This window comes from Nicotiana tabacum, chromosome 2 (assembly GCF_000715075.1).
Source record: "Nicotiana tabacum cultivar K326 chromosome 2, ASM71507v2, whole genome shotgun sequence".
NCBI classification, from domain to species: Eukaryota; Viridiplantae; Streptophyta; class Magnoliopsida; order Solanales; family Solanaceae; genus Nicotiana; species Nicotiana tabacum.
In genome coordinates this window covers 103,457,773-103,472,813 of record NC_134081.1, presented here as the reverse complement: position 1 = coordinate 103,472,813, position 15,041 = coordinate 103,457,773, and the positions used below count along the sequence as shown (strand labels likewise).

General features: G+C 35.2%; 2 protein-coding genes across 2 annotated transcripts; both read right to left on the bottom strand.

Moving 5' to 3' along the window:
• Positions 1–233: 233 nt before the first annotated feature.
• Positions 234–3,891, bottom strand: LOC107794499 (ADP,ATP carrier protein 1, mitochondrial). The gene is made up of 4 exons (XM_016616997.2): positions 3,694–3,891; positions 2,356–2,860; positions 1,206–1,577; positions 234–775 (listed from the first exon to the last, which is right to left on the bottom strand). Exons 2-4 carry the CDS (start codon positions 2,836–2,838, stop codon positions 476–478), a joined length of 1,155 nt encoding a protein of 384 aa, XP_016472483.1. The 5' UTR covers positions 2,839–2,860; positions 3,694–3,891; the 3' UTR covers positions 234–475.
• Positions 3,892–6,233: 2,342 nt separating this feature from the next.
• LOC107794500 (mitotic checkpoint serine/threonine-protein kinase BUB1-like) lies at positions 6,234–14,063 on the bottom strand. Its single transcript, XM_016616998.2, has 14 exons — positions 13,878–14,063; positions 13,650–13,800; positions 12,866–13,023; positions 12,660–12,750; positions 11,026–11,130; positions 10,854–10,941; positions 9,918–10,021; positions 9,751–9,822; positions 9,192–9,281; positions 8,935–9,092; positions 7,455–7,515; positions 7,250–7,384; positions 7,035–7,156; positions 6,234–6,806 (listed from the first exon to the last, which is right to left on the bottom strand). Exons 1-14 carry the CDS (start codon positions 13,955–13,957, stop codon positions 6,617–6,619), a joined length of 1,605 nt encoding a protein of 534 aa, XP_016472484.2. The 5' UTR covers positions 13,958–14,063; the 3' UTR covers positions 6,234–6,616.
• Positions 14,064–15,041: the final 978 nt, after the last annotated feature.

Here is a 15,041-nt window from a genome sequence, read left to right as displayed (position 1 = left end):
TGCTTCGCCCTTGTGATCTCCGTCATAATTTTAATGAATTCAACAAGATTAACGAAACTAATTTCAGTATGCGCTGTCGTTTAACAAGCACGTTTCCATATCTTATTTAGGCTACGTATGCACTTGAGGTGGCGATCGAGTCTTATGACTACAGCTAATAGCAGTAAAATATCCCAATACCTCACTTCCTTCTCTTGGCGAATTTGTTGACAATATGAGCTCTTGCTATGAAGTAGCAGAAAGTAAAACTGTACATCAATTTCTGCATAATAGACAACTATAAGCATACAGCAGTTTCAAGAGTTTCATAGCAACAAGGATAACAACTACAGGGAAATTACAGTTCCTGCATAAACTTTCAAGAGAATCCAAACCAATGTGACACTGTTCGAGGAAATTATTTGAAAGCACAGAGACAACCAAGGAAATATACACAACCAAAGGACAATCATTTCGTCATCATCACCATATTTAATCAACCACCGCCACCAGATCCATATTTCTTTCCGAACATAATCAGCTGCAGCTTATCGTATCCGGCTAGAACACCTGCACCAGCAACAGCACGTAGAATATTTGCTCCAGCACCTTTGAAAAGTGATTTAGTGCCTTCATTCTTAACAATCTGCGTAAACGCATCCATTGAGCCCTTGTACTTCACTGCTTCTCCAGAAGTCATCATCATTCTTCTACGCACTGTATCAATTGGATAAGAAGCCAAACCAGCACCAATAGTGATACCCCACCCCAACAAGAAACTCGCGAAAAAGCTATCCTGTAAACACGAAAAAATGTAGTGTTAATACCGGCCACTTTGTGGAAACAGAAACTAAAGGTAATAGCAATGAGATGGCAAATCCATCCTTCAGTTCTAAATGTTGATGGTGTGACCCAACAGAGGAGGACTGATATCACATAATTCATACACATGCAAGTCAAATGGTTAATTCATGCATAACCCGAGTCCAATCTCCAAAATTTGACAGATATGTAACCATAACTCAAACGATAACTTTTGCATATGGATAATAAATCATTGACAAAATGGAGTGCTGTGTGTGTGTGTGTTGGGGGGGGGGGGGGTGAGGAGAAGAACCAGCGAGTGCATCAAAAGGACAAAAGAATCCAGCATATGGATAAGAGTGCTTAAAAGATGACTTTATAAAATAAAGGGGACGCTGAACCAGAATTCAGATTTCTGATACCTGCAAGTCACCAACTAGAACAACTGGTTTAAGTGAATCATACATCCCAAAGTACAGACCACGGTAAACAATGATTCCCACACATGAGATGGTGAATCCACGATAAAGCCCCCCAATACCATCTGATTTGAGAGTTTTCCTATAAACATCAACCAGACCATTAAACTGCCTCTCACCACCCTTTTTCGCAGCCTTATTATCATTAGCAAGGCGTGTTCTCGCATAATCCAAGGAATACACAAACAAAAGGGATGAGGCACCAGCAGCACCACCAGATGCCAAGTTTCCCGCAAACCACTTCCAATAGCCATCCCTGTCTTTTTTGAAATTAAACAGTCTCTTAAAGTAATCTTTAAAAGCAAAATTCAAGGCCTGCAAAAGACAAAATTAGGAATTAATAATTCTGAAGGACAAAAGGTGCTGCAGTAGTGGCCACAAATTTACTACTTAAATGTACCTATGCCTCTTTCAAGTCCTCTTCTTTTTTCCTTATTTGGTAATGCACTTCACTGGAGAGATTTATGAATTTTTACAGTATTACAATAAAGCAAAATGTACCTATTCAAAAAATTCAGGAATTAGTGATCCTAAGAACACAAACTGATGTAGTGATGGCCACGAAATTGTTTAAACAACTCAAATGTACCAATGATACTCTCAAGTCCTCCTCTTCTTAGCTTTTTTGACAATTTTATAACAGTAAAAAGATTCATAAAGTTTCACAATCATTATAATAAAAAAATCAATGCATTTTAATAATGATGGCAAATGTATTCAAATCCAGGACTTATCCGGGAGGACACATAATGATGTACCAGCGACCACAAAAATAGTTAAGATACACAAATGTACAGACACTACGGCCGAGATAACGCACATCCTTAGAGAGATCATGATGTCTCAAAGTCAACACAACAATAACAGTAAAAACTTCAAAGTAATGACGGCAAAACTAATTCATATGTTCTATATTCTGCTGTAGTATACCTTTGTAACTGTCTCGTAGGTAAGTAACAACAATCTTTGGACTAAAAAGCGATCAAAAAGCAGAAGAGTGCCTCAGCTAAGTGTAATGAAAAAGTTTAAGTAGCTATTGAAATTGTAGACAGAACGAATAGGGATCAACCAACAGAAAGTTAGAACTGCCAACCTGAGTCGGGAAGTATCTGATGACATTTGCAGTATTGCCTCTCCAAAGAGCAATGACGCCTTCATCTTTAATAGTTCTGCCAAAGCAGTCCGTAATGCCTTTGTAAGGTTCAGAAAGTCTACCAGCTTTTATCATCTCATCCTGGTTCTGAATCAAAAGCTTGACTCTCTCTATCGGAGCTGCAGCTGTTTTAGACACTGCAGCAGAAACCCCTCCCATGAGAAAATCCACTATAAAACTGTTAGCCTTCTTCTCTTCAGATGGGGCCTGTATGAGAATAGGATTGCGCAATGACTGGATTTCCAGGATATTGGCATGGCAACTCGTCATGAAAGCACCCCGTAGAACTTCATTGACATACCCACCAGCCATGTTGTATGAACCAGCATGCTTGGAATGTGTGTGGGGAGATATTAGAGAGAAGAGGTGTGAATGCCCATGTATTTTCTGAATTACAGATGGGCGCGGTGACCCGTCCCCCATGTTTGTAAGTCAATACTATGACCTGCACAGAAAGCAATAATAACTGAAGCATTTCCCTAAAGTACAAGCAAGTGGAGAACGGAAGCTTCCAACAAGGATCAAGCACAATAATTAAGCAACAATGTCTAAATTTCAGTTCAAGAGCGAAAATAGTTCAAAAATTGGAACACAGAAATTTAATGACTAAGCAGTCAAACCCTACCAATAAAAGCACATCCGCACGAACATGAGATAAAGTAGGAAATCTAAGCAAACATAATAGAATACTCACCAAACAATTCAATACGAGCAAAGTTAGAAATAACTATTTGACAATTACTCTTTATTGACAGGAAACAACAAATAAATTAGGCAATGAAAGAAAAATGTTTTGGATCAGAAAAGTAAAGCACTATTCCAAGACAAGTAGACGCTAAACATGTAAATTATATATAATTACTACTATATTTATCAATATTATCAAAAGAGAGTAATATTTTTCAAAGTTCAAACTCAAATCAGAAGTATAAAACATCAAAACTAGGCACAGAAAAAGGAAATAAGCAATGATCTCAACTATTCTCGACCAAACTATTATTCAGTGTAATAAGTAACCAATTATACAACACAACCAGTAACACATGGAGTATATCAATATTGAAAATGAAACTAAAGCTCAAATAAACGTTTTATAACACAATTATTAGGTAAGATGAACTTCACAATCAGTGATCTTATGATCCGATGAATATGAAATGAAGCTGACAAGTAAACAAAATTATCCCTAACTAAAAATAAACAAGTGATAACAGTCCATATAGCAATATTACACACAGTATGGGCGTTTCTACGTGAAGAGAGAGTGAAAACACATACCCTGAGATGGTCGACAAGTCTCGTTCCCACCTCTGAGGAAGGCACAAAGTAATATTTTTCAAAGAAGCAGAGCGTCTTAGCAAATCGGGAGCTTCGAGTTTCTAGAAGCTACGGAAGACTAGGGTTTTACAATTATTGACTCATCTGACCCTATTTTTCCGCCAAAATTATCCTCACTGCCATTTTCGCGCTTCATCCAACAGTCCTCCGTGACTCTTTAGTCCCATATGGTCTTTGTTTTTTGAAAGAATTAGAACAAACAAAAAATGGACCATATTTTTAAGTTTTACCAGACTTACTCCATATTGTACATATTTTGAAAGCACTAGTAAATTCAAAATTTGTGTTCTTTAAATATGTGTTCTCACAACCATTGCTTTCACTTTCTCTTCTTCTGACATCTTCTACATATACTTTAAGGGGCCGTTCGCCATAGCTGCTTCTCCCCCATGTATCATCAGAGGCGGATCTAGTGTGAGAGTTACGGATTCAATTGAACACATAACTTTCGACGCGGAGTAGAAATTTATGTGTAAAAATTTATTAAAATTGCAAAAATAATAGATTTGAACTCATAACTTTAAATATATAACGGGTTCAATGTTAGAAATCTTAAAAATTGAACCCATAAAATTTAAATCATGGATCCGCCTCTGTGTATCGCCTAGTTGCAATGTAAGAAAATTGAAGAGTAGAAATTCACCATTGAAGGCCATTCAAAGCTTTGCTTTCGAAAATATGATTTTTTGAGTTTGTTAGTTGTTTGGATTGAGTGTTGTTCCAATTGATTGAAAATATCAAAAGGTAGTTCAAAATTTAAATTTGGAGTAGATTTGAGCAAGATTTGAGTTAAATTTCAGAAAAAACACAAGGAAGAAGACAAGTTAGTTTTTTGTATAATTATGTATAATCTTGTATAATAGTGTATAAGAGCGTATAAACACATCTTATACACTACTATACACTTTTATATACCTTTATACAAGACAAGAGGGGTTGCTCTTATGGTAAACAACCTCCACTTCCAACCATGGTAGGGGTAAGGTCTGTGTACACACTACACTCCCCAGACCCCACTAGTGGGATTATACTGAGTTGTTGTTATTGTTGTTGTTGTTGTTGTATATACCTTTATACAAGCGTCTGTAGACGAACTTCTTCCACGATTTTTAGTTGCAATTCTTGTTCAAAATCAGTCCAAATCTCCATTAAATGACTTCAAATTTTATATACAATCTCCTTATACTATTTTTAACAAGTCTAAATAACACCCACTTCAAATTTCTCACAAAATCAAATTCGAAATTTAAACCCACATATTTAAACTTGTTAAAAATCTAATTTTCACCACCCAAATGGATTTGGTTTGTTGAACTAATATTTGAGTCACAATTACTAATTTGAAAATTAACTTAAAAGCTTGAGCAATCTTTTTTAAAAATTAAATAGTAATTTCGAGAACCTATTGGAGTTGAATGTTGAATCTTAGCCTATTATACATTTTTATATACCTTTATACAAGCGTCTGTAGACGAACTTCTTCCACGTTTTTTAGTTGTAATTCTTGTTCAAAACCAGTCCAAATCTCCATTAAATGACTTCAAATTGTATATACAATCTCCTTATACTATTTTTAACAAGTTTAAATAACACTCACTCCAAATTTCTCACAAAATCAAATTTGAAATTTAAACCCATATATTTAAGCTTGTTAAAAATCTAATTTTCACCACCCAAATGGATTTGGTTTGTTGAACAATATTTGAGTCACAATTACTAATTTGAAAATTAACTTAAAAGGTTGAGCAATCTTTTTTAAAAATTAAATAGTAATTTCGAGAACCTATTGAGTTGAATGTTGAATCTTAGCCTATTATTTTTGGGCTAGTTGGTTGTAAATTGAAATATGGGCTATAAAATTAAAAAGTAGGGAGCCCAGTTGTTCTTACGTGAAATTTTTCCTTGGGAACTTAAAAGTTATGTTAACTAATTATCGTGGCGCTTGGATTGAAGGCCTGTCTCAAGTCTATTTCCACAAAATGGAAAAGGGATAACTATTAATGCTGCTATTATTTTCCTATTTTATATAACCATATCTGACTATTAATGCTACTGTTAATGCTACTAGACACAGCCCAGTGCACTAAACTCCCGCTATGTGCAGAGTCCAGAAAAGGGCCGGACCGCAAGGGTCTATTGTACGCAGCCTTACCCTGTATTTTTGTAAGAGGTTGTTTCTACAACTCAAACCCGTAATCTCTTAGTCACACGACAGCAACTTTAACTGTTACGCAAGACTATCCTTCTAGACACACAATTAAAAATGTTAGTAGTAATTAGATTTATATATTATATTAATGATAGTGGAAGAAGATATTAGCATACTAGTACTAGTTAAAAGATTAATTTTATACCATATACATCCCCAAAAGAGAAAACGTTTTATAAATTGAATTGGAGAAAGTACTTCTGTGAGTATTGGTATTTGATAAAGAATACTACTCCATAGTCGTGATAGAACAACGAAGTAGAAAACATAATAACAAATGTCACAATATTTGACATTGCGACGAATATAGTTACAATACTTGATCTGTATAAGTTGTTTCCCACTCAAATATTTGAGAGAAGTGCAAAGTGGCAAAGGAATTCAAATGTTCAGAACACCGACTATATGCTGTTTTTGGATACGAATTACACATACAAGCCTATCTTTCCTGACAAATAATTTAGGAAAGGACACCAAAGAGTGAAGAAAAAAGCAGCAGTACCTACAGTTCTACAGATACATGCATGTCATTATGCTCTATAGGGCAATTCCCATACTTTCTTGATATATGAACATGAATGTATATAGTTTCGTACATCAAAGAGGATTTGATACATTGAACTGCTTTCGGACTCATTCTTCTATACACCGTCCCTATGAAGAACATAAGGAAGCTTTCTGCTTTATCAGCAACTGCCTAAGCTTTTTGATGAGCTGAGGATTTGAGCACAAATAATCCTGGAATGACTCCCTCAGGCTCTTCAACATGTTCTTGTGATCTTCAGCACGGTCTATGTTTAGTAACTTGGTGAATAGGTTCCTCCAAAGTTCAACTTTCCAGTACCTGAAAGATAACCAAGCAGAGTGGAGATTGAGGAACATATCACATACCAATAATAAACAACTGGAACTCTGCCGTTTGTTACAGACCATAACGACTTCATACTATATGCTAAACCATTGGAAAGATTCAAACTTAAAAAAGATGCAAGTGTTAATAAGATCATTTGCATTTTAAAGAGAATACGGACACAAAATATGCCAGCAAATAAGACGAGGAGCAAAGGCATACCGCTTAAAAGGCAACTTGGGTTGATAACTATAGCCACCACCGGGAGAAGGTCTTCTCTCAATTTCCATATATGAATTGAAAAGCATCATGTGTACAATAACGCAGAGGCCATATGCATCCACCTGGTATCCATTTAGATGTCAAAATTTAGTTTCCACTCAACACCAGTCTAATTATCTGAATTATTAAGTTCTTAAACTTTGGAAGGCTCTTGCCTGAAACTTCCATGGCTTTTTTTCTTGCATTTCGATGCAGCGGAAGCCAGAAGTTCTACTGTCTCCTATAAACTCCGTCTGCTCAGGGAAGAGGCTCAGGTCTATGCCCCTTCCCCAGTCGACAAGGCAAACTCCCTGGAAGATAAAACCGTGATAGTTTGCTAATGTTCATAAACATTACAAATACAGAAGGCCAAGAAATTACCTGATCCCTCCATTGACCAGTACGCTGACGAAAAGTTTCTACATCATCTGTCAGATCGTCCCTGAAAAGTTACACCAGCAAAATCCTTCACTAGAGAGATACCCATAGATACTCTTTTTTCAGTCTAACAGTCCAAATTTTACTTTTTTGTCCTAAAATTGGGTCCAATTTCCTAACGGAAAGTATATATTTCCGTATTTAACAATGTGCTACTATGCCTTTATCCTAAATAATTGGAAGTCTAATGTATATATATTCAATATCTTCTGCACTATTTAAATACAATAAATTTCAATCTCACCTTAAATTCATTCCAAATTAGGACTCTTAAATTGGGTCGGGTGAAATTTTCATCTGAGGTCCACAGAAAGTTTCCAGGGAGCTCATTGGTAATATGTCAAGAATTTTCCCCATTTAACCTTAAGATGCAAGAATAGTTCCCCTGTCACAATATAATTTACATGCTTTCCTTTTTTATACCTATGCTGCTCAAATTCTCCAAATAAGCCACCATGTATGATTCTCAAAAAATTATGATCTGACACAGGTGTGACGGATCTCTGGAGGATCCAAGCAACATAGTATGGTACAGCCCAAAAACAAACTTGTTTCCTTAAATACATAATCCTTGTTCAATAATTGAAACTAACATGAACTGATACACCTTTTGGCCCATCTTATGCGATATTGTTTAACTGAATATAGAGTTTTAGATGTTAATTTGACATTTTCTATGTAATTTTAGTAGTTAGAGAGCACTTGCAATAATTATTGAAATGTTAGTTTTATAAAACAATATCATGTCAAAAAAATTCAAATTTGAATAGTTAAATAAATTTTATTTTCTGAGCTCTGTGAAAGATATATAAAATAATATTACTAGGATGTTCTACAAAAGTAAAATTTAATTTCAAATATTTTATTCTTGATTACTGCATAGTTCCAATTAAGTCAACCTTAATTAGGACAGAGGGAATTATATTCAGACAATGCTTTAACCTGGTGTTTACAAAATTATAAAGAAAAGGTAAGAACTCATGTGGAAGAAAGCATTTGTCGAATTAAAAGCACCGACTCATAGCCACAACTCATTCATAAATTTCATAACATGAAACCAAGAGAAAAACTGAAATTGGAGGGTAACTTCAAAGACAAACCACACTGGATTTATTTTTCTTCCTTTGAGAAAAGGAACCTCGTATATAAGGCTAAAATATTAGAAAGAAATTTTAAAGCAACCTACAAGTACAGATTCTGCAACCTCAAGTTGTCATGTCCAAATGAAATTCGAAAAGTACTAGTCTTTGCCAATTACCTTTATTAAAAGCTAAAGAGAACCAAAAAGAGACACAAAACCGTAGAAGTTGTACAATGCAGACACTCTCTGGCCAACTGTACCCTTTTGATCAACATGTAAGACCTCAGCTTAGAAGTAGATGCATTTCATGTTTGTATTAAGTGAGATAAAGGCTTTAGATACCTCGCATAACGAATCAGAAGATTATCGGGTTTGAAGTCGCCGTGAATAATTTGGGCATGATGCAACGTTTGTAAAATGCAGAGCATCTCAATGGTGTAATAAATACACAATACTTCTTCCATGGACCCACCAATCACAGCATTGGAGTTAATTGCATCCTGCAAGTTACTCAAGTTGCTAGAAAGCATAAACATTCATCATATCATTCAAATTTTGGAAACAAAGAAATAGCAGTTGAAAAATCAACAGGCACCTACCTGAAGTGTGCCATTAGCTAGGAAGTCAGAAACGAGTATGCTGTAGTCAGAATAAAGATGTAACCTGTGGGCATAGCCAAAGCTCAATCTCTGGTGAATAAGAATGAACTAAATCAGCACCATTTTCTAAGCCAGCAAACACCAATATGTAGTGGGTTAATTTCACATCTGATCACTGAATTTCTCATTAAAATCACGAAGTGACAAAACTGCTTTTGTCACATTTGAGTAATTAAACATTTACCAACTATAACAATAAAGTCACAAAATTATCTACCCACCATAACAGTAAAGTCAAAAACTATCTGTTGTCACAATAAGGCAATTGAACGTTATCCGCCATAACAGTAAAGTTACTTTGATGGGTAGGTTTTGTCGTGAAAATCGGTAAAGTTCAGTGACTTTACTGTTAAATTTGATAATCTGACAAAAAATAGTTTTGTGCCTTTACTGTTATTAGAGTAGACAAATTTTAGTTACTTTAATATGTCAAAAGATAGTTTTGTGACTTTATAAAGTTCAACAAATAGTGTAATGACTTAATCTCCATACTGCATACTTCTCTTTCTGGAATCCGCGTGTCCAGTTGACGGTAAACATAGAATTCCCACGGGAAAGCTGGCTTTTGAATCTGCAGATATCAATAACATGAAAAAAAAAACAGTGAGCAGACTTCCAGTGTCAGGTTTTATCAAGAAGGGAAGGAAGGATAAACTACTATTTCACCTTAAGTGCGACAACCTCATCCGGATTACCATCGAGACATGCTTTGAATACCTGAGCAAATCCTCCCTTACCTGCACAGCCCTTGATCTGATAGCTGTATCCACCTGTATAATCATGATTCCATGATCAACAAACATTCCGATGAGAGCACAACAAGTTCATGCACCTGGACACGAGTTCCTAAGTATTTTCTCTATGAGAATATTCATTTCTAAGATTTATGGTAGAAAGTGCAATTAGAATCACCCAAGATAAGGTATGAGAAGACGAAATGCATTTGCAGGAAATTCCTAAGTCCATTGTTGGGATTTAGGCCTCTGCCACCTCCCACAACTAGAATTGCATCATCTACCAAACCACAGCAGATTTGTAAGCCTAACGAATGAATGAGCTACCTTTTGTGATAAGTTTGTCTTTCCTAGGAGACAACAACACTCCTCCAGCTCTCTTTTTATTTACTAGGAGATACTGGAAAGCATCTCACTTAAAAGAGCATAATAATGGTCATACCCTTACTCACACCAAAATTTGTGAAGGAAAAAACAACAGAAGAAAAATATGGAGAAATGTCCAGCACATCCAGTACAAAGTTATGATTTGTCTGATTTAGGTGGCGATGTTTGAAAGTTTGAAATATCCTGGAGCATGTAAGGAAAACAATCCAATGCAGAATGTGAACAAGCTGTTATTAGGGCGTATGGGAAGACAAACCAAGGCATAAAACACTAGTGTGTGCATGGGATGAAAGCCCCACGTATCTAGGTATTAGTCCCATGAGACATTAGCCCCCCATTGTCACTTCAGGACGTTTAGCAGCTGCCTCACCACAAGGCGAGTCCAATTTGAGTGTCAACTTTACCTTGGTCTGAATCTTTTCAATGGTCAATGAAGATCCAATACTCTGCAGCTATTATAGACAAAAAGACAATAAGTTACCTATGTCAATAGTTTTATTCCTGGCAGATTTCTGCAAAGTTGACAATGACACCTTTCCTGGATAAGCCTTTTTGCTTGGGTGGTATCCCTGATGAAAGTACATGTGTAGTGTCATGAATTGCTGCTAACATGTAAAACCAGTTTCATAAAAAATGCTTCTGATCTATCTCACATCATATTTTAATATCTCAGGATTCTTCTTCTGCAACAGATTTTTAATCGTCGAGACCAACCATGGATTGATACAAGCTCCACCATTCTCTGACACAATGTCCATCTACATGATGGTGTGAAAGGAAATCAATAATATAATCCTCACTAACAGCTAAACACGTGGATAAAAAAGTAAGAAAGAACATGATAGACAACACAAACACTAGCTCCATAAATATTCAAAAACAAGAGAAATCGGAAGGGATCATAGAAAGTATGATAGATCCAGATTTTCACTGTTTTAAAGAAAGAGTGAGATAAGCAACAAAGTAGCCTAGAGGCAAGATGGAAATTAGTTGTGCAGGATTATAGAATCAACAAACTGGACAAATGAACATGAAGGCTTACCTGAGGAATGAAGCATAGTGACTATTCTACAAGCTTACCACTTAAAATTCAATTTGAGGGTTTCAAGACAGCTTATCTTGGATGTTACAAACTTGACAGGTCTAAAGAGGGTTTAACTTTTGGTAAAAAATAGACTAAACACGACTAATAGCATATGCTCTGGCACTGAAATTAGGATGTGTAGTATGACTGTAATAGGTTGTCTGATAGCATGTATAGAAATGCTTTGTCAAATAAACTTATCATTTAAGAGAACAAGAATCATAAAATGGATGCTAAATGTTCCTCGCCTCAAAACTCGACATGCTTGACTTGCTTCACCAGCACTTGTTGCCTCTGTAGTAATGATCTTATTCTAACATATGTTAACATTGCAGATGAAAAAGTAAGCACATACATAAAGTAATCAGAAATCACATTACATGGTTAATAATAAACAGACTTTAACTATCAAATTTATTCCGAACAAATAACTCAATTTATCTTTACCAGTAAGATTCCAACAAGATGACCTTATATCTAAATTCTTTGAAAATAACTTTAGGGTGTCCAATCACACAATCATAAGCCTTAAAACTTTCTAAATTTCTAGATGCTGAGTTTTCAATTTATCAAATGGTCCAGAAGCTGCCTTCTTAATCAGATGGCTTAGTGCTGATGCACTTTATTGAGACTACATGATATTGATAGGTCAACAAAGAAAGTCATACCCTATGTTATTCTAGCTCAAAGCTATGACATGTTACTTGTATCGCATTCATAGATCAGTTGATCTATCAAGTAAATGGAACACGCCATGACCAGCCAGATCTACTTGCCAGAAATATTCAGATTTATCATCATTTTTAGCAGAAAGAAAAACATGAGATTCACGTCACTCCCTAAGTTCCATATGTACAGTATGGATTGAACAAGAACTTTAAAAGCAGAAAAATGCTGATCAGCAAGTAGATGTCAGCGATTTGGCCCTTAATCTGCGCAACAATGAAGTCCAAGCATGAAGCTAGAAAATATCCTCTAGTCATTTGTAGGCCAAGATGGATGACAGAATGTGTAGACAATGTAGCCTTTTCTGTTTTATCCAGATATATACCATTTCATCTCATTAAAGTTTAGCAGTTCCCTGCTGGTCAAAGTTTAATTATTGAATCCAGCATTGCTACTTCCAAAGACCTGACGCTATGCTAATAACATCGTTATACTTGCCCCAGTTGGTGCAGATTATGAAAGCAGAACCAAAAATACCTTCTGTAATGAACCAGCTGTTACTTTCTCAGACATTCTCTCGAGAAACAACACTTGCGCCTTCTTCAACCTACCAAGTGGCTCAGCATTCCTGAAAGCATAGTCCTAAGTTCATGAACATAATGTCATAAAATACAACTGGAAGCATGTGCTTAAAGAACTATGAGCCTATAAAATAGCATCTGTCCTCTGAGAAAGAGAGCAACCTTGAAATTCCCAAATGGTAAATGCGAAATGCATCTGTTAACATCCCTTTCGCCTCTAGGAACAACGCATATGTCTCGTAGAGCATAGAATTGAACAAGCAAATCTTATTCTGCTCAATTTCTCTATATACACTTTCGTGGTCCAAACTGCTATCCATCTGAAATACAAGCAACCGATATATCAGATAATGCAATAACGCCCACACACAGGAGTAGATCAACCTCTTCAACATGGTGGAGCTAGCTTGTAACATATGGGTTCACGTGAACCTAATAGCTTTTGTCCAGACCCTATACATGTATTAAGAAGTCTACTAAATATCTATAAATACTTGACTGTGAACCAGTCATTATTGTATATTAACATGAGGTAATCGTAGGAACCCATAAACTTTAAATCATTGATCCGCCTATGATTAGAGAGTGCCAATCGATTTGTACACATTATATGTGTGTGTGTGTGTATACTAAGTGCATCCATTATAACAAAGTAGTGTATACCTTGCACCTATTAAGGGGCGGAATCAAGGAGGCGCAAGGGGGTTCAATTGAATCCCCGTAATTGGGAAATTATACAATGTAAATAGGGCAAAAATAATTTTTTTTCTTTTTCTTATAAATAATGAATTGAATGAATTCCCTTGTTTGAATTCATGGCTCCGTCGCTACACCTATTCACTTAAAATCCCAAATCCTCCTTTGCCCAAACATTTCGTATCATTTATATATAATAAACTAGTAGATATCAAACAGGAAGAACAAAAAGGGAATGATGGTTTATTACATATAGAAACCAAATCTTGAGAAATCTGACGTCGTTTTGGTACCGAGGGTTGTCCTTGAAAGTACTGATGCAGTTCGAGCAAAGCTCGTGCAGATCTCTACCATCGTTCGAGTCAGTCAAAGTTCGCTCTTTCAACAATTTCTCAATTGACCTACAAATTAGGGCATAGAATAAACAATTTGAACATGTGATGTGAGTTGCAAATGCATATTTCGGAGAAAAAGTTACCGGAGCCAAGGCAATAGAGAGTCGTCGACGGAGGAGGAGGAACTGGTTGTGTTGTTTGGGTTTTTGGAAATGACTGCCATCCTCTTCTGGTTCGATCGCACTCGACTCTGTACTCTGTAGTGTCGTCGGAAAATGAATAATTGACACTAGTAGGAAACGGGCGCGAAAATAGATATTGAATTTTGTTGCCACGTGACTATTATTAATAGTAGAGGATTTGTTCAGAACAAATAAAAATCCATGACGTCCTATTCTTTTTGAATTAATTTTTTCTATATTTTCTTAGTTGGTACGAGTGACAATTAGGGGTGTCAAGTGGGCCGGGCCCGATCCTAAATGGGCTGGTCTTATGCGGTCCGGTCCTAAACGGTCTCGGGGTCCCGGGTTAAGTGGGCCGATCCCGAGCCTAAGTGGGCCTAAACGGGCAAAACGGGCCTAAGCGGGCCCAACAGAAACTTTCTATTTTTAATTTTTTTTATAGAAGTTAGAGAAAAAAATAGTAATAAAGATATATAAGCTATATTCGATTTATATACTATATATACATCTTAAAATATATATATATATATATATACTATATTATATATACATAGTATACATCTTAAAATATACTATATATACATCTTAAGATATACTATATATATATAGTATAGTATAGTAGATCTTAAGATATATATACATCTTAAGATATATAAGCTCTATATATATATATAGTAAGATGTATATATAGTATATCTTAAGATGTATACTATCGAATATGACTTATAAACTATGTATATATATTATAGTATATATATATATAATATATTATAGTATATATATACATCTTAAGATATATATATATATATATATACACACACACACTATACTATATATACATAGTATATTCGATATACTCGATATACATATATATATAAGCTTATATATATATACTATACTATACTATATATACATCTTAAGATATATAAGCTATATTCGATTTATATACTATATATACATCTTAAGATATATATATATATATATATATACACACACACACACACTATAATATATATACATAGTATATAAGTCATATTCGATAGTATACATCTTAAGATATATATATATATACACACACTATACTATATATACATCTTATATATACACACACTATACTATATATAC

Excerpts from the sequence above, each read along its gene's own strand:
- LOC107794499 (XM_016616997.2), bottom strand. The coding sequence starts at position 2,838 with ATGGGGGACGGGTCACCGCGCCCATCTGTAATTCAGAAAATACATGGG. Across the intron at positions 1,578-2,355 it reads TCAGATACTTCCCGACTCAG|GCCTTGAATTTTGCTTTTAA; the intron begins GTTGGCAGTTCT and ends TGTCTTTTGCAG. Across the intron at positions 776-1,205 it reads TTCTAGTTGGTGACTTGCAG|GATAGCTTTTTCGCGAGTTT; the intron begins GTATCAGAAATC and ends TCGTGTTTACAG.
- LOC107794500 (XM_016616998.2), bottom strand. The coding sequence starts at position 13,957 with ATGGCAGTCATTTCCAAAAACCCAAACAACACAACCAGTTCCTCCTCC. Across the intron at positions 9,093-9,191 it reads TAGCTAATGGCACACTTCAG|GATGCAATTAACTCCAATGC; the intron begins GTAGGTGCCTGT and ends AGTAACTTGCAG. Across the intron at positions 7,516-8,934 it reads CTTCTGATTCGTTATGCGAG|GGACGATCTGACAGATGATG; the intron begins GTATCTAAAGCC and ends GTAACTTTTCAG.